This window comes from Coregonus lavaretus (genome assembly GCF_964263955.1).
Source record: "Coregonus lavaretus genome assembly, chromosome: 32".
Classification (NCBI taxonomy): Eukaryota; Metazoa; Chordata; class Actinopteri; order Salmoniformes; family Salmonidae; genus Coregonus; species Coregonus lavaretus.
Window position 1 is genome coordinate 26,540,268 of NC_140019.1, and position 24,783 is coordinate 26,565,050.

The 24,783-nt window shown below is 40.7% G+C and overlaps 1 protein-coding gene across 1 annotated transcript; it reads right to left on the reverse strand.

Moving 5' to 3' along the window:
• Positions 1 to 97: 97 nt before the first annotated feature.
• LOC311107989 (G2/M phase-specific E3 ubiquitin-protein ligase-like) lies at positions 98 to 3,053 on the reverse strand. The gene is made up of 7 exons (XM_084150622.1): positions 2,922 to 3,053; positions 2,525 to 2,611; positions 1,597 to 1,850; positions 1,391 to 1,516; positions 1,021 to 1,161; positions 747 to 855; positions 98 to 641 (listed from the first exon to the last, which is right to left on the reverse strand). Exons 1-7 carry the CDS (start codon positions 3,025 to 3,027, stop codon positions 430 to 432), a joined length of 1,035 nt encoding a protein of 344 aa, XP_084006748.1. The 5' UTR covers positions 3,028 to 3,053; the 3' UTR covers positions 98 to 429.
• Positions 3,054 to 24,783: the final 21,730 nt, after the last annotated feature.

The following is a 24,783-nucleotide window of genomic DNA, read 5'->3' on the forward strand; positions in this document are numbered from 1 at the left end:
TCGCCATATGTGTGTGTGTGTGTGTGCGCAGCGAGTAGCGACTCTAGTCATATATATGTGAGAGAAACAAAGCGAGTAGCGACTCTAGAGTCATATATATGTGATCACGGTGGGAAATCTGGAGCAGTTAACGTTAACTATCTCTTTGATATCATGTTGTTCACGGAGACTGAGAACCAGGAAATGCGGCGGGGATTTGTCAATGGGAAAGCAAGCTACTAAGCCACGCCCACGGCAGTCGCTATGACGACCAGCCACGCTGAGGCAATCCTAAAATCTGCAATGGGAAACGGACGCACAGCGAGTCGAGGCGAGGCGAGTCAAGTAGGTACTGGTAATGGAAAAGCACCTTAAGACGATATCTAGTCTTATATCACGATAGATATAATATTAAAATATTGCCCAGCCCTAATTGACGTCTGAAAAAACTTAAACAAGCCCAAATCCAGTACTTTTTATGGCAGCGACAAGTGCTTTCTCAAAGTCCATGTAGAGTTTGAAATGAGCTGGCAGCTTTAGGGTTTCAAAGCATGTGGAGGACGTAGGAAGGGTTCCCCCAGAAATCTCCACTCTCAGTTCAGGAGGAAGCATCTCCCAGCCAACCCAGAATGTCAGCAGCTGGGCCAGGGTACCTGATGAAGCTAAAAGTCATAAAATGGATTAAAGACATTTAGTTCAACTGTAATTGATCATATCTATCCATGAGACATAGAAGCATTTGTAAAGAGAGAAAATAAGGTTTATACCTGTTTCAATGAACATCCTTAGAAAGCCAGTGATGCGGCAGGTGGTGTCTAAGTCAAAGTCTTCATCATCACTGTCCTCAACTGGCCATGTGATTTTTTCTAGGAGCATCTTAAAGAAAACAAAAATTGTAATTTAAAAAAAGGGAGAACTTATTTTGGTGAAGGACTATGCAGATCAAATTCTTAGAAAATGGAAAAATATCCATCTCAGTCATTGAAAATACACGTAAATTCATCAAGTTAAGTCACAAATATAACTAAATTACTGACTTACCTGGGGTGTGAACTGCATTTCAGCCATTTTGGGGAAAAGAAGTGGTACAACATCCGGCCTAGATGTCAGCAGGGGCCATACCATCACATCTTTCAGTCCCTTTCTCAACTGTTTAATTTGGCGCATGGTCCTCCCAACGACCTAAGAGACAGACCGACCCATATTACAGCCCAAATCCTTAACCCAAATTTGACAAAAGTTGGCACAGTAGGAAAAATGTTAATAAACACAATAAAGTGCTTTATAAAAATCCATTAAAACTCTAGTACTTAAACTCTCGTGTTAACATAACAAGCCAGGGTTCACAACACATTCTATAATTTCAACAAGTACAGCGATGAATTCTGTCACTTAACCAGCAGGAACTCACTGCATGGAGTAGAAGTTTGTTATGTAGCCATCTCCGATTTGTTTTGGTGACTGCCGGAAGATCCCAAGACATGGAAAGATCTGAAACTGTGTCCTTCTGTTCCGGTGTAAGATCTTCATGTTCAAGCTAGAATTAAGACCATACAAGTTATTATATCTGCCCAAGCAATATTTTTTACATGGCAAAGTTTCTTTTAGGTTACATACCAGTTCTATGATGCTCCTGATGTGCAGATCAGGACAGTCTTCTGTAACAACAGGAGCCATTTCAGGGTCCCCATTGAACAGTACATGAATTACAGCAGGACTTAGTCCTGTGACATGGGGACCATCATGCAGAAAGGTGTGGCCCAACATCCTTCCTGCAACCCGGAAGAGGTTGCTTTCAATAAGTGCCTCTGATGCTGCTGGAACAAGATGGTCAGGTTCACCCTCAAATAGCAGTGTTCGGCCCATTCCTCCTGTAAAGTACCAAGAGAGCAGGGAATAAAGTCACAACAATTAACCTCTTAAATACATTAAATAAAAATGTATGATAGATAGATAGATAGATAGATAGATAGATAGATAGATATATTACATCATACTAGTGGCGATTACTTGGCCTGTGGTATTGCTGCTTGTAGAATTCACTTAAACCAAATTGTAGCCTACTCCAAAATGACTTACAGAAGGACCCCAAACCACTTCAAATTCAATTCCCCTGTATACCCTACTACAGACTTACCTGACACAAAACATTGCCCACCGGCCCTCCGCTAAACAGCACATATCCGCGTTCATCAACCACCAGAACGTACGTGTACGCGTGTGTGTGTGTGCGCGCGCATAGAGAGAGGCGGTGTAGAGTGAGTCACGACACAAACAGGTGCTCAGTCAGCGTTGCATGCAGTGTGAGAATGGCAAGCAGCAAGAGCGGCAAAAGCCAATGTGTGCTTCTTTTACCTATATATGTAACGCTATCTTTTGCGTTTATCCAAACGTCGTCAAACTTGGCACTGCACTTACTCGTGACCAGAGCAAGACACCTGTCAAGTTTGAAATCCATCGGACTAACTGAGAGACATGCGCTACAGACAGACATTTCTGCAATTTATAGATGGATTAACCTTCAAAAAATTAGTAAGATACTTACCAAGATCTAGACTGAATCCAAACTGGAGTTTGGATATGATTGTTGTCATAAAGTACCGCATCACTCCCTCTCCGATAGCAACATCACCTGAAATAAAATACTGATAATAACACTGGAAAAAAAGTGGCGGCCTAATACAGGTAACTGGATTTGGTAACATTTAACAAGAAAGGGAGAAAAACTTCTATTGGCTGTAATTCTAGAATAGCATCCTTAATATTGATTATTCCAGATAACAAGAGTATATTGTGCACAATATTCACATACATACATATAACATTTTTATCAATTATATAATTTTGTGCATTCCATTCTCCCATTTAACAATTCCATATAAGCTACTTGAGTGGTATAAACTGTACTGATGTATTTATATTATAAATGTTATATTACTTACCAACCAGAGTACAATGAAGTGGACATGCCCATTCTTGCTGCTGTTTATAGAATAAGAGAAGCTCCCGTTCCCTGTCCTCTTCAGAGTCCCTTACATCCATCTTCATTCTAAGTGGTTTCCCAGTTGCATGTTCCCTTAGCAGATACTCTTTGAAAACTTTGGCAGCTTGAGTGGGTTCTTTAATAAGCTTCCATTCTAAACAAACAACAACAATAAAGTTATCTATTACAGAGAGACATATTGTGAGTTGGCATGTTACCTGCATATACAGATATCCTCTCACTCTACAGAACAGGAGGAAAATTCTGTTCATTTCACTGACAAAACGTGAGACCCAACATCTTCAGAACCTGTCACAACGCTGAGTTGACATAAAAACAGCACTACTAAACAACTACAACTAAATATTAGAAAAATAGAAAAACCCAGTTGCATGTTATTAATTGTCTGTAACTGTATTATCTTATCTAATTATATCCTACAGGTGTTATCTTTCTATTAACTTTTCAGTTACACACAATCTTATAGCAACACTATTGTGATGACACAAACCACTGTCTGTTTCTTTGCGATCCAACTCCTCGTTGACAATCACCTGCCGGTACTACTGCACTCTCAGCTGATGTTTCAGGCCTCACTGGAACACTGTCACTGACTAGGGCTGTCTCACTATCATTTTCTTCACTTTGGCCTCCCTCTTGTTCTCTTTCTGATTCCTGCATGGGTGTCCTTGAAGTTAACACAATTGAAATGATGGTCATACTCGCTTATTTGTGTGCACAACAATAAGAGAGACATATTCCCAAAGAAAATAAATTATGCTACCCTTGCATTGCTTTAAGAAGTACATACCCATTGCAGCTCAATCTGTGCAGCTTCATCTCTGAAAAGGGAACTTCCTTCTGACAAGTGATGCAGGGGATGACTGGACCAGAGGCAGGACGTGAGCTCTCCTAACAACAACAACAAATGGCTTTTAATTAATGATTAAAAGTCACCAGTAATCTTTGTTTTGATTATGTATTAAACTAAGTCTCTGTAAATGTATGTACACAATCTAAGGGTAGATCCTGTTGAAGTGGACGTATGTAGATTGTAGCCTGTCCAATCATCGTCGATGGATCTTTCAGATAGGCAAGGGTGTATCCAGTGCTGGGACACTGAAGCAACGCAAGATTTCGACTGCGAGTAGATCCTACAAGTTTTAGAAATTCAAAGCCTCCCCCTTGTTGGAGCTTCGGAAACACTTCCATCAGTTTATTTGTTATAACCATGGGATCGTGGTCATTCCCTGGAGAAAAAAACAAAACAAAATCATAACTCACCTCACCTTAAATTAAGCAAATAAGCCTGTGATAACTATTATTGACACTATGAACACCAATTAAGTTTGAGTTACTATAAAAAGAAATGCAAATAATTTCAACAAGCCACAGACAGTACAAACTTTTTTTACTTTTGGTAAATGCCTAGTTTCGCACTGACCTGAAAATGTTACTTTTTGCTCTCCAAGTCCTGAAGTAAGAAGTTCAGCTTTAAACAGTACGCTTGGAATTTTATCCGCATTGTGGTCAGCCAAACAACAGACAGTGTGTGTGTAGCTTCTTCGGCTAACTTGGACTTGTGCTGGTCGTCTCGTCATATTCCTTCTGGCTCCAATGTTATATGGCGCAATGAGCCTTGCTACCTCCGCTGCAACACAGAAAAACGTAACAGCTCAATGGTCACCAGTCAGCTAAAACAGCCTCTACTTCTATCTTGGGATGCTCAAGCCAGCTAACACCATTTAGCCGATTAGCGAACTAGCTAGGTTTATGCTTCCCCCCCCATTAACAATAAACGTGTCACGCACGAAGCATCATAATACCGCATGCAAATACATGTTCGAGTCGATCTAATTTAACCTACACGTGTGTCCCGAATCATTAAATAGTAGCACACCTGGCTAACATGAAATTACTTAGCTTACCTTGGACAGGTGTACGTGATTGAGCGGCCGGTATCTGCTGTGACTGAGCTGCCGGAGTCACCGGTGCCGCGGGAGCCGTTGGACTTCTGCTCAGAGCTTCCTCAATTTCGCTGCTTCTCTCAGCAGCTCCGGGCAACTTTTAGACATTTTGTCCTGCACCTCACACAGCGTCTCAACATTGGGGCTAGCAGGACCGAGTCTTCTCTTGATTTTTAGCCGTTGCAATGAAAGTTCTGTTTAACCGTGTAACTAAACCAACGTAGAGGTGAATAGCGCCACCCAGTGTATTGGAATGTGTTCAGTAGCTCTGCATCAATCCATTAACCGGAATTGATTTGTCTTGGCTTGATGCAGAGGGTAACCAATCAGGCGTTAGGTTCCGCCTACCAACTTTTGATGGGTCAGTTTGACAGTTTTAAGTAATTCAGGAAGCACTCCAACGCAGGACCATGAAATGTAAATGTAAATAGTGAAATTATTATATATGTATTTTACATAAAATGAATCGGTATTTGAATTAATTAATGACACATTTAATAACACATTTATGTATTTAATTCAAATCTTAATTAATTAATGACACATTTAAGTAATTATTTAATGGTGTATTTATTTATTTAATTGTGGCACTTTTAGTCCTCCATACTAGTCGACCACAATAGCACCACAGCCCAATCCCAAGTAATTTTAACGGTGCATACTATCCAATTCCCCCCAATGAGCCATCGAAATAACTAATGCCAAAATTGTGTGAGAAATCTCACCTTTAAAGCCGGCTTGAGCAGTAGTCAACTTGCGACTCAGGAAGGGAACCAAGAACGATGCAATCAATATCTCAGCGGAGCCTCCATTGTATCGTGTCCCGTCGAGTGTTGGTGGCTATTGCTGTCAATCAAGAGTCCGCTTAGGCTGCACCGTGATTAGAAGCTTTTATTAATATCACAAGTTTACAGCATAAGTTACAGACCCGCGGTGTCTGGAGAAGCACCGTCCCAAATTAATCTGAATGCCTCTGCCCGCTCTTTGTCTAGGTCCTACTTATAAACAATGGCAATAAATGGGTTGCTCTCTCGGGGCCTTAGGGATACGGAGGGACGTGGGGGGGATGCTGATCACTGGGATGACGGCTCAACTTGGGATGGGGAGGGGCTTTAGCGGGGGAATTAGTGGAGAACAATTGAAGGGTTACTCCGTAGCAATGCAAATATCACGGTACAGCTATATGGACACTCAATCATTACGCTATTTTTTATTGGTAAATTTACAAACATATATAATGATAAATAGACTTGAAACTTGTATCTCATTATGGTGTATGGTGAAATAAGTATAGCCAGTTATAATTGTAATGGCTTAGCTGATAATAACAAAATAAGAACAATATTTACATGGCTCAAAGAGAAGGAATATAATATCTATTGTATACAGGAAACTCATTCAACAATTCGAGATGAAGTAGCGTGGAAAAAAGAATGGGGGGGGGGAAATATACTTCTCCCATGGGCAAAGAAATTCAAAAGGGGTGATGATATTAATTAATAGTAATTTCGATCCGAATGTGCAAATTGTCCAAATAGATACGCAAGGTAGATGGATTATTTTAAATATGGTATTGGACCATAAACAGATATGGCTCATTAACCTTTACGGACCAAATAATGATGATCCACAATTCTTTGACAATATATATAATAAATTATCAAGCCTGCAAGCAACTCAAGACAATATTATTATGGTGGGGGATTATAATACTGTTTTAAATAGCTCAATGGACCGAAAAGGAAATCACACCACAAACAATCACCCACATGCTCTTAAGGAAATTGTGAATGTCATGGATACATTAGAACTAGTAGATATATGGAGGCTTAAATATGCTGATCTAGTGAGATATACATGGCGGAGACTGAATCAAGCTAGTCGTCTTGACTTCTTTCTTATCTCATTCTCGTTGGCACCAAAAGTAAAAAAAGTGTTGATAGGGGACAGAATGCGGTCGGACCATCATATAATAGGCATATACATTACTCTGACTGAATTTCCACGTGGGCGAGGATATTGGAAATTTAATCAAAGCCTATTAGATGATAATTTATTTATAATTAGAACAAAGGAATTTATAACTGACTTTTTCCAACATAACATAGGTACAGCGAATCCCCTTATTGTATGGGACACCTTTAAATGTGCCTTTAGAGGCCATGCAATTCAGTACTCATCTCGAAAACAAATGCAATTTAGGTCAAAAGAGTTTATACTAAGAAAGGAAATAGAAAGTCTAACAGAACAGATAGATGGCAATAAAAACTGTAACATAGAGGCTCAGAATAAATTAGAGGAAAAACAAAAAGAAATGGAAAAACTTATTCAAGAAAGATCAAGTGTAATATATTATAAAAATAAAGCAAACTGGATGGAATATGGGGAAAAATGCACAAAATTCTTTTTTAATCTTCAACATAGGAATGCTACCAAAAAGAACTTAATGAAACTGGTTACAATTGACGGAGTCACCCATAATTCACCTAATGATATTTTGAAGGAAGAAACAAAGTATTTTAAGCATATGTTTTCTTTTCAGTCGCCTCCATCTCCTCTAACTGAAGCTAATTGTAGAGATTTTTTTCCTATTGATAATGTCAAATTAACAGCCACACAGAAAGACTCATGTGAAGGTGAAATTACAGAGGAGGAACTTCTGGATGCAATTAAAGACTTTAAGTCCGGGAAAACTCCAGGGTTGGATGGCATACCAATCGAGGTATACCAAACCTTTTTTGATATACTAAGAGGACCGTTATTAGCATGTTTTAACCACTCCTATGTAAATGGTAGATTATCTGACACTCAAGAAGAAGGTCTGATCTCATTATTACTGAAACAGGATACAAGTGGAAAATATAAAGATCCAGTCCATTTACAAAATTGGAGGCCCCTTACACTTCAGTGTTGTGATGCAAAAATCCTAGCAAAATGTATAGCGCATAGAATTAAAAAGGTATTGTCGGATATTATTCATTCTAATCAGACAGGTTTTTTACATGGAAGATACATTGGAGATAATATAAGGCAAGTATTGGAAACAATAGAACACTATGGAAAATATGGGAAACCAGGCCTGCTATTCATAGCAGACTTCGAAAAGGCATTTGATAAAGTTCGACTGGAATTTATATATAAATGCCTGGAGCATTTCAATTTTGGAGAATCTCTTATAAAATGGGTCAAAATCATGTATAGTAACCCTAGGTGTAAAATAGTAAATAATGGCTATTTCTCAGAAAGTTTCAAACTGTCAAGAGGAGTGAAACAAGGTTGTCCACTATCGGCATATCTATTTATTGTGGCCATCGAGATGTTAGCTATTAAAATCAGATCCAATAATAATATCAGAGGATTAGAAATACAGGGCTTAAAAACAAAGGTGTCATTGTACGCAGATGATTCATGTTTTCTTTTAGATCCACAACTAGAATCCCTCCACAGCCTCATAGAGGATCTAGATACATTTTCTAACCTCTCTGGATTAAAACCAAATTATGACAAATGTACTATATTACGTATTGGATCACTAAAAAATACAATTTTTACATTACCATGTAGTTTACCAATAAAATGGTCTGATGGTGATGTGGATATACTCGGAATACATATCCCAAAGGAAATAAATGATCTCACTTCAATAAATTTTAATAGAAAGTTAGCAAAAATAGATAAGATCTTACTACCATGGAAAGGAAAATACCTGTCAATTTGTGGAAAAATCACCCTGATTAACTCTTTAGTATTACCCCAGTTTACCTATTTGCTTATGGTCTTGCCTACGCCTAGCAAACAGTTTTTTAAATTATATGAGAAAAAAATATTCAATTTTTATTTGGAACGGCAAGCCAGACAAAATTAAAAGAGCATATTTATATAATGAATATGAATTCGGAGGACAGAAATTATTAAATATTAAAGCATTAGACCTATCACTAAAATCTTCAGTCATCCAAAAGTTATACTTAAATCCGAACTGGTTCTCAAGCAAATTAGTAAGATTGTCTCACCCACTGTTCAAGAAAGGCCTTTTTCCCTTTATTCAGATTACAACCTCTCACTTTCAGTTATTTGAAAAGGAAATAATCTCCCAAATGTCACTATTTCTAAAACAAGCCATAGAAAGTTGGTTGCAATTTCAATTTAATCCTCCAGAAACGACAGAACAATAATGCAACAAATATTGTGGTTAAATTCAAATATACTAATTGACAAAAAAACTTTATTTTTTGACAGAATGTTTAAAAAAGGTATAATCTTCGTAAATGATATCATCGGTAGGACTGTTGGAGTTATGTCGCACATGCAGCTAACAAAAACATATGGAAATGTCTGCTCTACCCAAAATTACAACCAAATAATTGCAGCCTTACCGCAAAAGTGGAAGAGGAAAGTTGAAGGGGGAGAAAGTAAGGAACTTGTCTGTCGGCCTTGCATTAAAGAACATAATTGGTTAAGGAAAACTGTGATAAATAAAAAAGTATATCAGTTTCACTTAAGGACCAAAGGATTGACAGCAGTCCCATATAGATTGCAAAATAGTTGGGAAGAGATCTTTGACGTACCGATCCCATGGCATAGTGTTTATGAACTGACACGCAAAACGACACCGGATTCAAAAATTAGAATCTTTCAATTTAAATTATTATATAAAATTCTTGCTACCAATAGAATGTTATTTATATGGGGGATACAATCTTCCCAGCTCTGCAGATTTTGCTGTGAAGAGATAGAATCATTAGATCATTTGTTTTGGTTCTGTCCATTTGTAGCTTGTTTTTGGACACAGGTCCAGGAATGGCTAAAGGATTGCAATATTTACCTGGAACTAACCTTGCAGATAGCATTACTGGGTGATCTGAAAAGTCATAGTCAATCAATCAATAATATAATAATACTTTTAGCAAAAATGTTTATTTTTAATTCACAATCTGTAGAAGCAATGAGAATAGAAAGGTTCAGAACTTTTGTAAAACATCACAGTATGGTTGAAATATATATGGCAAATAGAAATCCTATATGGATGGTGTTAAGAGATAGATGGGAGGTATTGAATAGAGTTGAAGGATGGGACTAATAACAAATAACAACAAATAATAACAAAGATAGCTAATAATGTAAGCATACTGTGTCCATAATAAGTATATAGGTTGTATGTTGGGAGCTTTTGGGAAAGAGCACAGTTAGAAAGATATGGCATTTAGAAGCAAACCGGATGGACATCATGAAAATGATCGGAGAGGTTGAGAGTAGAAGAAGTTCAGGAGCAAAAAATAAATAAATAAATATATATATATATATATATATATATATATATATATATATATATATATATATATATATATATATATATATATATATATATATATATATAGATATAGAATTATTGTAAAATTAACTCTGTCCATAAGGTGTAGATAGTAAGTATAGACCGGAAGTAGAGGCCTGGGCGTTGTTGTTCACTAATTTACTCCAAGTAGGGAAAGGATGGTGGGGTTGAAAAGTAATAAAGGGGAATATATATATAAAAAATAAAAAAAACATGGGGGATTGGATGTGATGCAGACAATTACATTGATAGAAGATACAATCTATCTGCAATATTAAGCTGATCCATCCCCCCGAAAATAAAAAAATAAAAAATAAATAAAAACAATAAATAAAAAAAATAAATGGGTTGCTCCCTTTTTCGTCCAATCACCTATCCCCCCTGGGGCGTCACCCTCCAACTGCTACATTTGAACTAAGATAAACAACATTCCATAATCCTAATACACTACATAAGCATGGCATAAACATGAATTGGGTAGGGTTTGTAGTGTTTGTGTTATGGGGTTACAGGTGGTTAGATATAGCCTGAGGACCACAGAGTACCTTCCAGACCTTGAGTAATAGAACATGAGGGAGGGGACACAACTTGCGGTTTTGGGCACAACAAGATTGTGGGAAAAAGCCAGCAAGGGACACTGCAAGTTATAAAATCAAGACTACAACAGTAATGACACAACCACCTCATTCTTCTCTCTGCAGATTCTCAAAGCACAATACAAAGACACGTCTACAAAAATCCCAAGGGATACTATTGACAAGAATGATCTGTCAGTCAATGGTCTGGGGGAGGTTTACAGATAGGTCTTTGAGATGAGGAGTTTTTTTTGGTTGTGCTTAGAGACAGTAAATATATTGTTGTGTATGAGAATGATTGAAAGGTGCCATTTGTCCTTAATCTCCCATACACAACAATACATACTGTGTAACAACTGTCCTCCTAAGACTTTTCACACCTTCTGCAGCCCCCCCAGTCCATTCACTTTGTTGATTGATCTTTCCTCTCAAAAACAGCTCCCAATGTCCCTAAACAATACACTAGTCTGTCTCTAAACACTTAGGTCCCAATCGGTTGATACCTTTACCAACAAAAATGTGTTGCCCTACGTCCCTTCCACAAAAAGTGTAAAATGGTAACACCACAACCATGTCTTTCCAGGAGACGTGCAGTACCAGCATATCTTCTGCAAGAGGTCCAAACAGTTGGTGGTTAAGGTCTACGAGCCCTACACCATTTCAGGCAGAGTCTTATCCAGCTGGCCGTACACCGCAGACAGGACAAGACCATTCGCCGGAAGTCTCAGCTTCCACAGCCCACCATGCCAAACACCATTGCCAGTATACCGAAGCCGGATAAAGGACTATGGCTGTGTTTACACAGGCAGCCCAATTCTGATCCTTTTCCCACTAATTGGTATTTTGACCAATCACATCAGCTCTGTAGCATCAAACAGATGTTAGACATTCAGATATATCCAAATAATTTTTATTTGTCAAAATCTAAAATACAGGGGAGTGTACACTATTTAATGGTAACTCAAAAAGAGAACTTGGTATTATATGGTAAAAGTAACATTAAAAAAAGTACCGTTCAGTGTGTCTGAGTGCGTCTCAGGTAAAGTGCAGAGAACTGTAGCTACAGACTTTGCAGAGAACTATAGCTATCCATTACTGGGAGTTACAGGATACGTACGGTTTGGTGTAGCACAGAGAATGTTCTACCAACCTTAGCGACTGTCTTCATCCTCGATTTGTGGACACAGGCGTCTCATAAAATGTCTGTGTCCAGTTGCATTGGGTCTGTTTGAATTTAGAAAATGCTCTGTTATTACAATAAAATTGCTCCATGAAGTAATCCTACAATGTCTACGCCACCATCTTGTCTATTTCAAGTCTTCTGTCATTGATCGAGACCGGTAGATGTCCAACCCAAAGTGCCGCATGTCATGATGACAGACTCCTGTCTCAGTCAATGAGAGAAGACTTGAAATTGACAAGATGGCAGCGTTGGATTACTTCATGGAGCAAAAAAAGTATTTATTTTGATAACGGAGCATTTTCTAAATTCCAACGTCCCCCTGCAACTGGACACGCACATTGCAGGGCGGTTTCCCGGACAGAATTTAATTTAAATAAGGACTAGGCTAATTCTACTTAAAAAACAAATGGCTTTCTGGGACGTTGCTTAACTTCAGAGTAACCTTTTTCCCGGTTTCAACTGTACCAGACAGTGTATGGCGTGTGGGCGAGCAGTTTGCTGATTCTCTGGATCGACGTGTTTCTAGAACAGCATGTTCTAACAGTGTTCCAGTTCCTGCACGTTGATCCAGAGCATCCCAAACATGCTCAATGGGTGACATGTCTAGTGACTATGCAGGCCGTGGAAGAACTGGGACATTTGCAGCTTCCAGGAATTGTGTACAGATCCTTGCGACGTGGGGCCGTGCATTATCATGCTGAAACATGAGGTGATGGCAACGGATGAATGGCACAACAATGGGCCTCAGGATCTTGTCACAGTGTATCTGTGCATAAAAATTGCCATTGATTAAAATTCAATTGTGTTCATTGTCCGTAGCTTATTTCCGCCCATACCATAACCCCACTAGCACCATGGGGCACTCTGTTCACAACGTTCCAGTTCCTGCCAATATGCAGCGACTTTGCACAGCCATTGAAGAGGAGTGGGACAACATTCCACAGGCCTGGTAAACTCTATGCGAAAGAGATGTGTCGCGCTACATGAGGCAAATGGTGGTCACACCAGATACTGACTGGTTTTCTGATCCAAACCCCTACTTTCTTTTTAAAGGTATCTGTGACCAACAGATGCTCATCTGTATTCCTAGTCATGTGAAATCCATAGATTAGGGCCTAATGAATGTATTTAAATGTACTGATTTCCTTATATGAACTGTAACTCAGTCAAATCTTTGAAATTGTTGTATGTTGCGTTTATATTTTTGTTCTGTGTATTTTAAAAGAAGAGCATGATATGAAGTTTCAAATCCTTCATGATGAGTTGGCTATGAAGGAGGAGGAGAAAAACATGAAGCAGCACCAATGTTCTTCTCAAACCAGACTTTGTGGACTATTCTGCATACAGTCGGTTCACTTACACCACACAAATCTCCTGTTTCACGATGGTGAAGGTGATCAGTACTTGCAGGGAAGGAGGGATGGGCTTTCCCCAAAGAGAGTCAGATGAAAGCCTTGGCTCAAGCAAACAAATCATGTCAGCTGGATTTTCTTTGACAACGGTCAAGGAAATTGATTTCATCAAAATCATTCTGTGGGTTGCTCCTTTCTATAACCGCCCTTCTGTCAGGCCTTGGTGGTGCTCTTTGATCATCATTGAAAGTCCAGGTAATCCATTTTCCGCCTTTGCCAAGGTCAACCTGGGGGCCAACATCCATTAATTTGAAATTAAACCTGCCTCTGGCCAGGTTTAATTTAAGCCTAAACTTAGATCTAGATGTAACTCTAATCGTCCTGGAAATCAGACTTTTTAAATCTAGACTAGAGCAAGTCTGAGACTATTTTAAACCATTTATGAGAAATGCCATTTCAGTTAGTCCAGTTTAAAAGGCAATTTTAGTCTAGGATTAGGCTGTGTCTACGAAACCACCCCTTAAGGAAGAATTGAAGGTATTAAAGTGGGATACTTGTTATGGCACAGCTGAAAACATCCACAAGAGAGGGAGACATAAAGGACTACGTTGATTATATATGATCCTTTGTTAGTTTCCTCTGCATTTTATGCATTAACAATAGTGTAAACGTTTTAATTATCACATTCATATTTCCCACCTATATGTAGACTTCATTGTCTCATCATGAAGTCACTTAAAGGTCAAGCACAGTGCTTCATTTATAAATTTGGAGGTGCCGGAACAAAAAGTGAGCCGGAGAGGGGGGTGACCTGGGGTTCTCTGAGGTACCGGAACCCATGAAAAAAAAAATCACCTTTATAATAAAGCATTGCATGCATTATTATCGTTTTCCCACACTGGCATAGAGCAGTAGTGTAGAGGTGCTTGCAGAAGTTGCACACACAGGGAACATTGTTTGTAGCCTAGGGTCCGGGAAAAATGTGGCCTTTTATTAACGCATTTCATGCAAATCTACATAATTTTAGATGACTGGAGACTAGCAGGATATTTTTTAATACCTCACAAATGATCGAAATGACAGGCTACTTTGACACTGAGAATCTATCAATAAAAATGACCTTGTCTTGAATCCATCAATAGCCTAGGCCTAGGTGTACAGAGAAACACCTGCAGTTGAAGTCGGAAGTTTACATACACTTAAGTTGGAGTCATTAAAACTTGTTTTTCAACCACTCTACAAATTTCTTGTTAACAAACTATAGTTTTGGCAAGTCGGTTAGGACATCTACTTTGTGCATGACACAAGTAACTTTTCCAACAATTGTTTACAGACAGATTATTTCACTTAAAATTAACTGTATCACAATTCCAGTGGGTCAGAAGTTGACCGTGCCTTTAAACAGCTTGGAAAATTCCAGAAAAATATGTCATGGCTTTAGAAGCTTTTGATAGGCTAATTTACATAATTTGAGTCAATTGGAGGTGTACCTGTGGATGTATTTCAAGGCCTACCTTCAAACTCAGTGCCTCTTTGCTTGACATCATGGGAAAATCAAAAAAATATATATATATATATGGTAGACTTCCACAAGTCTGGTTCATCCTTGGGAGCAATTTCCAAATGCCTGAAGGTACCACGTTCATCTGTACAAACAATAGTACGCAAGTATAAACACCATGGGACCACGCAGCCGTCATACCGCTCGGGAAGGAGATGCGTTCTGTCTCCTAGAGATTAACGTACTTTTACGAAAAGTGCAAATCAATCCCAGAACAACAGCAAAGGACCTTGTGAAGATACTGGAGGAAACAGGTACAAAAGTATATATATCCACAGTAAAACAAGTCCTATATCGACATAACCTGAAAGGCCGCTCAGCAAGGAAGAAGCCACTGCTACAAAACCGCCATAAAAAAGCCAGACTACGGTTTGCAACTGCACATGGGGACAAAGATCGTACTTTTTGGAGAAATGTCCTCTGGTCTGATGAAACAAAAATAGAACTGATTGGCCATAATGACCATTGTTATGTTTGGAGGAAAAAGGGGGTGGCTTGCAAGCCGAAGATCACCATCCCAATCGTGAAGCACGGGGGTGGCAGCATCATGCTGTGGGGGTGCTTTGCTGCAGGAGGGTCTGGTGCACTTCACAAAATAGATGGTATCATGAGGAAGGAAAATTATGTGGATATATTGAAGCAACATCTCAAGACATCAGTCAGGAAGTTAAAGCTTGGTCACAAATGGGTCTTCCAAATGGACAATGACCCCAAGCATACTTCCAAAGTTGTGGCAAAATGACTTAAGGACAACAAAGTCAAGGTATTGGAGTGGCCATCACAAAGCCCTGACCTCAATCCTATAGAAAATGTGTGGGCAGAACTGAAAAAGCATGTGCGAGCAAGGAGGCCTACAAGCCTGACTCAGTTACACCAGCTCTGTCAGGAGGAATGGGCCAAAATTCACCCAACTTATTGTGGGAAGCTTGTAAAAGGCTACCCGAAACGTTTGACCCAAGTTAAACAATTGAAAGGCAATCTTAAAGGCAATCTTAGAAAAAAAGGTGCCATCTAGAACCTCATCGGCTGTCCCCATAGGAGAACCCTTTAAATAACCCTTTTTGGTTCCACGTAGAACCCTTTCCACAGAGGGTTCTACATGGAACCCATAAGGATTCTACCCGGAACCAAAAAGGGTTTTGCCTGGAACCAAAAAGGGTTATCCTATGGGGATAGCCGAAGAACCCTTTTGGAGCCCTTTTTTCTTAGAGTGTGCGAGACAGAGGATAGTGTAGGGACCAGCACCGGAGTTGAGTCTGGTGTTGGCTGGTCCAGGAGAGACACTAGCAGGAGTGTCTGCTCGAGTGTCTGCTGTGGTGCTGGCTCAGGTTGATTAGATTGGAGCACTGGCGGTTGCTGGTCGGGCTGCAGCTCTGGCGACGTCTCTGCTTCCTTGAGCTCTGTTGTTTCAGGGCAGGCTGCAGCACTGGCGACGGCTCGACTGGCTCAGGTGCTGCTTTCGTTGGTACCGGCTAGGGTGCAGAGTGGAGCTCGGCCGGCTGCTGGAACGACTTAGGCCTCGGGAGCCATCGTGGGGCAGGCTCAAGCACTCTGTCGTCGGTTTGGATGTCTGAAGCGCGTTGGATGTTGACTGCTCGGCTGGCTTGAGGACTGGCGACGGGAGCTGTTGGGGGCCGCATGGCTTGCTGGAGTGCAGGGAGTTGCATTGCTGCCTGGACGTACTGCCTTGACTGGCCGAGAAGCTGGCGAGAGCACTGGCTGAAGAACCTCCTGGGGCGCTTGTGACCATTGGACATGCTGGAGTCCGGGTGGCAGCTGAACTGGCTGGCGGGCTGGTTGCCACTTGACACGTGTGAGTGGCGACTGGACCGGCGGCCGTGGCACCCAAGCCGTTCAAGGCTGCTGCACTGCCTGGTACACAGGAGACGGTTGGTCGATCCTGTGGTTCTCAGGGACTCGAGGAGCAGGCCAGGCGTGGGGTGCTGTCAGTAACCAGGCAGAGGTTTTGGAGCTGGTGGGTGCTGGACAGGAGCAGGACTCAGGACTGGCACTGCAGGTTCTGTGTGCCCACGTATTGCCTTGGGTTGACCTCTTGCAGCTACAGCCCACAGTTCCTCGATGACAGCGTCCGTGATTCGCTGGAGCTTCTTCCCCATGTGCTGGAGCTTCCGGAGCTCCCGCTCCTCCTCTTCTCAATGGTGTGTGTGTCTGGTCTGGGGCATGACATGCGGCATGAACTGCATCCTGTCACTGGTGGACTTAGTCCAGGACAATTGGACCTATCCGGCTCGAAGGACCATGAAAAAAAAGAGTGCCACCATGTGGTGGTCTCCGATTGAGGGGGCGGTTTAGATATAGGTGCAACTGTCACGGCGTCCCAGTAAGAGGACGGAAATTAACAGCAAGAGACAGGGATACTATCCACACGTTATTGTCACACTCAAGAAAGGCACACACACACAGCAGACAGGAAGTGGACTAGGTGGAAGGGTTGTAGTGATAGTGTTAGTGTTCAGGAGAGGGACTAAGGGTTTTCTTCAGTGGGAGTATACACTGAGTGTACAAAACACTGCTCTTTCCATGTCAGACTGACCAGGTGAATCTAGGTGAAAGCTATGATCCCTTATTGATCTCACCTTTTAAATCCACTTCAATCAGTGCAGATGAAGGGTAGAAGACAGGTTAAATAATTATTTTTAAGCCTTGAGACAATTAAGACATGGATTGTGTATGTATTCCATTCAGAGGGTGAATGGGCAAGACAAAATATTTAAGTGCCTTTCAATGGGGTATGATAGTAGGTGCCAAGAACTGCAACGCTGCTGGGTTTTTCAAGCTCAACAGTTTCCTGTGTGTGTCAAGAATGGTCCACCACCCAAAGGACAATCAGGTCTTCCCCAGCAAAGGTACTCTGCTGCAGATTGGTCACCATCACTCTAATGTTCTCCCAGAACCCCTTGAGCTGCAGCAGAATCGCTTGGATCTTGCTCAGGCTTTGTTGAACTTCAGAAAGATGGACAGGATCAGGAACGGAACCTGGGCAAACAAATACAAACAGCAACATTAACATACCGCTCAGCAGTCGAGTATTATTCAGACTATTCTAGCTAGTTTTTTTAAAACATAAATATTCATGCGCATATGTCGTTACCCATGTCTCTACCCACATGTACATATTACCTTAATTACCTCCACTAACCGGTACCCCCGCACATTGACTCTGTACCGGTACCCCCTGTATATAACCTCCCTACTGTTCTTTTATTTTACGGCTGCTCTTTAATTATTTGCTATTTTTGTTGGTTATGGGCTTGTAAGTAAGCATTTCACTGTAATGTCTACACCTGTTGTATTCGGCGCATGTGGCAAATAAAATGTGATTTGATTTGATGTCAAATTTGGCTCTGGTCAGGTCCATCTGCCGGTTCATCAGATTCGATTGGGCCATCCACTCCCGGCTACTCAAACGGTTCTTCTCCTCCTGAAGCTGTGACATCTTGGTCTTGGCCAAGTCAATGGCAGCTTTATCGCCAGGGTCATTGATCTCCTTTTGTACAGCATTAATAAGGAAGCCTATGAAGGGAACCACAGCAGCCACCATACCAAAGCTCTTGTTTCTACTGGCAAAGTTGTTAACCAACGTCCGCATTTCATTCTCTGCGTTGTCGATTTTGCTATTAACCACTTTTAGATCTGACTGGACTGATTCCAGCTTTTTACTCAAAGTGTCCACAGTCTCCTGCAGAACTTCCTCTTCATTGGTAAGCTCTTCCTTCTTCTCTGTATCGTGTTTTGTGGAAATAACGTCGCTGGTGGCGCTCCCCACCCCTCTGTTGAGTTTGTTGTAGCTATGGCAACTGCTCGGCCTCCGACCGCAAGGCACTACAGAGGGTAGTGCGTACGGCCCAGTACATCACTGGGGCCAAGCTTCCTGCCATCCAGGACCTCTATACCAAGCGGTGTCAGAGGAAGGCCGTAAAAATTGTCAAAGACTCCAGCCACCCTAGTCATAGACTGTTCTCTCTGCTACCGCACGGCAAGCGGTACCGGAGCGCCAAGTCTAGGTCCAAAATGCTTCTTAACAGCTTCTACCCCCAAGCCATAAGACTCCTGAACAGCTAATCATGGCTACCCGGACTATTTGCATTGTCCCTCCCACCCCCACCCTCTCTTTTACGCTGCTGCTACTCTGTTTATTATCTATGCATAGTCACTTTAACTCTACCCACATGTACATACTACCTCAATTACCTCGACTAACCAGTGCCCCCGCACATTGACTCTCTACCGGTAAACCCTGTATATATAGCCTCCCAAAACTGCATTGTTGGTTAAGGGCTAGTAAATAAGCATTTCACTGTAAGGTCTACACCTGTTGTATTCGGCGCATGTGGCAAATAACATTTGATTTGATTTGAAATACCATAATAAGAACACTATACAAATGTTGACAATTTTTATCAGCCATCAAAGAGTTTGCTTCTATATTGTTACAAAACCAACTAGCTAGCCTCTGATTTTTATACACTCGCTTAGTCTAGGGGTCTACGCCCTAGCTAAAAGGTCTGTAACCTGAATTAATGTGATAAGTCCGAGTATGTGGACTGTGAACTTACCAGGGTAATTTGTTAATGGTGACGGAAATGAATATGCACAAAAAGGAAAACTACAAACAGGGATGCCCCAAACAAAACTGGCAGGCCGAGAGGTCACCTCTCTCACACTGACTGCCAAACATCACGATTGCCCGCACCTGTGTGCTTATCAAGATTCAAGACTTGGCAAAGCATCTGGCCCAGTTGCTGCTGCCACCTAGGGATGAAGTGTGGAAGTGTAGCTTCTAATTGTTCCTAAGACCTAAATGACATTTTCCATAAAAATATGCACTACTCAGTGGAGGTTGCTGAGGGTAGGACGGCTCATAATAATGGCCAGAATGGATTGAATGGAATGTTATCAAACATATGGTTTTCACGCCATTCCAGCCATTATTATGAGCCGTCCCCCTCAGCAGCCTCCACTGGCACTACTATAACATAGTCAATTTAATGACACATTTAACGTTTTTTTCTACCTGCAATGTGCTCTGATCTGAATGTTGATTGAGTGTATATGTTGGTTTACTTTTTCACTATCTGATCAACTTCTTTGATGATGTCGTTGATCCATCGCTTGGCCTTCTCCAGTAATCTGACGGCTAAAAGTGCCTTTTCTTTCTACACAGCAGTCTTCAGCATGGGGAATAATGTCTTCACCATGTTGTCACTGGTGTCAACACACTGTTGATAAGAAAATGTCACATAACACAAAGTCAATGATGTCCTATGTTCTGCTATTGGCGCAATAGTAAACTGCTGTAAAAAAAAAAAAAAAAAAAAAAAAGATTTGTCACTAGTATACTGTAAATTAGGATAAACCGTTTGTGTCGCTATAAACAGTGTGATTGAAATACCAGCAGCAGCAGAGATTGAGAAGAGGAGAAGAGCATCTGGGCCTCGATAGTATTGGCGCTTGTGATTCTCTCCAGAGTGGGGAATTTGGCAAGTCACAGGTAGGAGATATTATACAACAGCGCCGTCTTCTCTGCAGCCAGCAGCAGCTCTTGAATGAAATATGGGCTGCCCATTTGGTTGGATGAAAATATAGCTAAGGTAAAAATGAGAAGAAAACAAACATCAAAGGGAAGTAGGGTTGATACTGAGTGAGAAGTGTAGGCTTGATTTATTTCTACATACAGACACATATTCTTCTTGTCCTCCCAGAGAGCTATCATCATCGGTGGACGTGGATGGCTCGGACTCCTCCGGTTCGCCCTCTTCACAGCTAGAACCAGCAGCGAACGGGGGCTCGTCATCTCGGCGAATGAACGGCCTGTCCTCTGAGGTTTGTCGTTCTCCACACCGACTGATGGACATTGCTCCACACTGATACATTTCAGCAAGGAAGATCTTTGGTTTAGAGATTGTTTTAAAAAAACAATTCGTTTAAAAAAAAAAAAAAAAATCGCTTCATGATAGTTTTTGTCTCTTAGACATGGTAGCAAATTTGGTTTCAAATCTCTATAGCTTACTTTTAGCTGAAATGATATCCACTAGTAGTAGCTACAGTGGGGGAAAAAACTATTTAGTCAGCCACCAATTGTGCAAGTTCTCCCACTTAAAAAGATGAGAGAGGCCTGTAATTTTCATCATAGGTACACCTCAACTATGACAGACAAAATGAGAAAAACAATTCCAGAAAATAACATTGTGAACCGTTTTATCAATCATAAATTCGTCATTATCAAGTGCTCGCATTTCAGAGCAGAGCATCCAGAGTGAATTTACGAACGCACCCATAGAGTAGGACCGTATGAGTCACAATACCCATAAAACCTAGCGGTCAAACAGGGAAATGGTTCCAATCGTCAATTCTGTGAACTGTTTTGTGCAAGTTTTAAATTGACAATACCTGTTAGCAAAGGTGTTAGCTAGATATGACGTGCAGGAGCTTGAAGGGATTTGTAGTATAAATATTTTGAACAGTGCACATTCATGGTTAAGTAATTAGAGCCTATTGCATATTGGCTATAATCTCAGACACCCAGTGGATCCACAAGGGATTCCAACCTTTGTCACAGTTGTTAATCAATTGGATGCAGCTGAGAAGAAGCGAAACAATAAGTTGGTGAATTTAGTGGAAACCTGCCCATTTGTAACAAGCATGGTAACAAGCATTCGTTGTTACAGTTCTGTAATTACAGAACGCAATTACTACCAGTTACATGTTGTTAGTTAACTACAATACTTGATACAGTGTAATTACACATGTAACTACACTGTAATAAGGACCTCTTAAAAGAAAGCGTTACCCAGTTGGTAATTGTTTTGGAGCAAAGTGATAGGTCTATATGAATTACAGTCAGTAGCATCTTTGCCTTCTTTATTTATAGCATTGATCAAAGATTATCTCCAAGTGTAAGAAAGCTCTCCGGTTTCTAGTACATTTGAAAACACTTCCACTAATATTGGAGTGGCATGTTCCGGGAAGGTTTATTATTTTTGAGATTTTTTAAATAGCTATTCTGATATCGGCTTCTTCTTATTCCATCACTGCTGAGCTCATTAACTGAGGGAGTTCATTGCCTCGGAGGAAACCTTGTAGTTTATCAGGCTCACATCTTTCTAAATCTGAATATAAATTCTTATAAAACTTTCGAAGGTTGCTGATATATCCTGGGGTCTTGTAGCACAGGGTGGGTGAATGAACATCATTTGATTTAACCTTTTGAATTATAGTAGATGCCTGTTGTTTCTTTAACCAGACAGAAAGTAAACGACTTGCTCTGTTCCCATTCTCATAATAGCGTTGCTTTAGAAATCTCAGATTTCGCTCAATCTTTTCAGCAAGCAGGGAGTCAAGAACATTACGGGCCTCTTTTAATTGAATGAGGATTGAGAGGGATTGTTGATGTCTATGCATGGTTTCCAATCTCTTTGTCATCTTCCAATTTTCTGTGTAATTTCACTTAGTTTTTTTCCCCTTGCGGATTCATATGAAATAATACACCCTCTCAATACAGCCTTTGCCCCTTCCCACAGAACAGCAGGTGACACATCAGGTGTTTGGTTAAACTCTAAATACTGTTCAAATTCTGAATTAATAAACTGTCTAAATTCAGCTTCCTCAAGTAGTGAAGCATTCATCCTCCACAATGTGGGGTGCGAATGTCTCTCCAGATCCCATACAGCGGACACCGGCCCATGATCAGAAAGAGTAATGCTCAGGATCTTAAATTCTACATGCATCCATTTTTGTCGTAACGAAGTAATCAATACGAGAATAGTATGCAATATATTCACTGCCAGATGATGTCAAACAGACACAGTGCCTTGCAAAAGTATTCATCCCCCTTGGCGTTTTTCCTATTTTGTTTCTTTTCAACCTGTAATTTAAATGGATTTTTATTTGGATTTCATTTAATGGACATACACAAAATAGTCCAAATTGGTGAAGTGAAATGAAAATAATTTAAAAAAAAAAATAACGGAAAAGTGGTGTGTGCATATGTATTCACCCCCTTTGCTATGAAGCCCCTACAGTTGAAGTCGGAAGTTTACATACACTTAGGTTGGAGTCATTAAAACTAGTTTTTCAATCACTCCACACATTTCTTGTTAACAAACTATAGTTTTGGCAAGTCGGTTATGACATCTACTTTGTGCATGACACAAGTAATTTTTCCAACAATTGTTTACAGACAGATTATTTCACTTATAATTCACTGTATCACAATTCCAGTGGGTCAGAAGTTTACATTAAGTTGACAGTGCATTTAAACAGCTTGGAAAATTCCAGAAAATGATGGTCATGGCTTTAGAAGCTTCTGATAGGCTAATTGACATCATTTGAGTAAATTGGAGGTGTACCTGTGGATGTATTTCAAGGCCTACCTTCAAACTCAGTGCATCTTTGCTTGACATAATGGGAAAAGCAAAAGAAATCAGCCAAGACCTCCGAAAAAAGATTGTAGACCTCCACAAGTCTGGTTCATCCTTGGGAGCAATTTCGAAATGCCTGAAGGTACCACGTTCATCTGTATAAACAATAGTACGCAAGTATAAACACCATGGGACCACACAGCCGTCATACCGCTCAGGAAGGAGACGCGTTCTGTCTCCTAGAGATGTACATACTTTGGTGCGAAAAATGCAAATCAATCCCAGAACAACAGCAAAGGACCTTGTGAAGATGCTGGAGGAAACAGGTACAAACTTATCTACAGTGGGGAAAATAAATATTTAGTCAGCCACCAATTGTGCAAGTTCTCCCACTTAAAAAGATGAGAGAGGCCTGTAATTTTCATCATAGGTACACGTCAACTATGACAGACAAAGTGAGAAAACAAAATCCAGAAAATTACATTGTAGGATTTATTATGAATTTATTTGCAAATTATGGTGGAAAATAAGTATTTGGTCAATAACAAAAGTTTCTCAATACTTTGTTATATACCCTTTGTTGGCAATGACACAGGTCAAACGTTTTCTGTAAGTCTTCACAAGGTTTTCACACACTGTTGCTGGTATTTTGGCCCATTCCTCCATGCAGATCTCCTCTAGAGTAGTGATGTTTTGGGGCTGTCGCTGGGCAACACGGACTTTCAACTCCCTCCAAATATTTTCTATGGGGTTGAGATCTGGAGACTGGCTAGGCCACTCCAGGACCTTGAAATGCTTCTTACGAAGCCACTCCTTCGTTGCCCGGGCGGTGTGTTTGGGATCATTGTCATGCTGAAAGACCCAGCCACGTTTCATCTTCAATGCCCTTGCTGATGGAAGGAGGTTTTCACTCAAAATCTCACGATACATGGCCCCATTCATTCTTTCCTTTACAAGGATCAGTCGTCCTGGTCCCTTTGCAGAAAAACAGCCCCAAAGCATGATGTTTCCACCCCCATGCTCCACAGTAGGTATGGTGTTCTTTGGATGCAACTCAGCATTCTTTGTCCTCCAAACACGACGAGTTGAGTTTTTAACAAAAAGTTATATTTTGGTTTCATCTGACCATATGACATTCTCCCAATCCTCTTCTGGATCATCCAAATGCACTCTAGCAAACTTCAGACGGGCCTGGACATGTACTGGCTTAAGCAGGGGGACACGTCTGGCACTGCAGTATTTGAGTCCCTGGCGGCGTAGTGTGTTACTGATGGTAGGCTTTGTTACTTTGGTCCCAGCTCTCTGCAGGTCATTCACTAGGTCCCCCTGTGTGGTTCTGGGATTTTTGCTCACCGTTCTTGTGATCATTTTGACCCCATGGGGTGAGATCTTGCGTGGAGCCCCAGATCGAGGGAGATTATCAGTGGTCTTGTATGTCTTCCATTTCCTAATAATTGCTCCCACAGTTGA

Excerpts from the sequence above, each read along its gene's own strand:
- LOC311107989 (XM_084150622.1), bottom strand. The coding sequence starts at position 3,027 with ATGAAGATGGATGTAAGGGACTCTGAAGAGGACAGGGAACGGGAGCTT. Across the intron at positions 2,612-2,921 it reads ACTTCATTGTACTCTGGTTG|GTGATGTTGCTATCGGAGAG; the intron begins GTAAGTAATATA and ends ATTTTATTTCAG. Across the intron at positions 642-746 it reads AAGGATGTTCATTGAAACAG|CTTCATCAGGTACCCTGGCC; the intron begins GTATAAACCTTA and ends TATGACTTTTAG.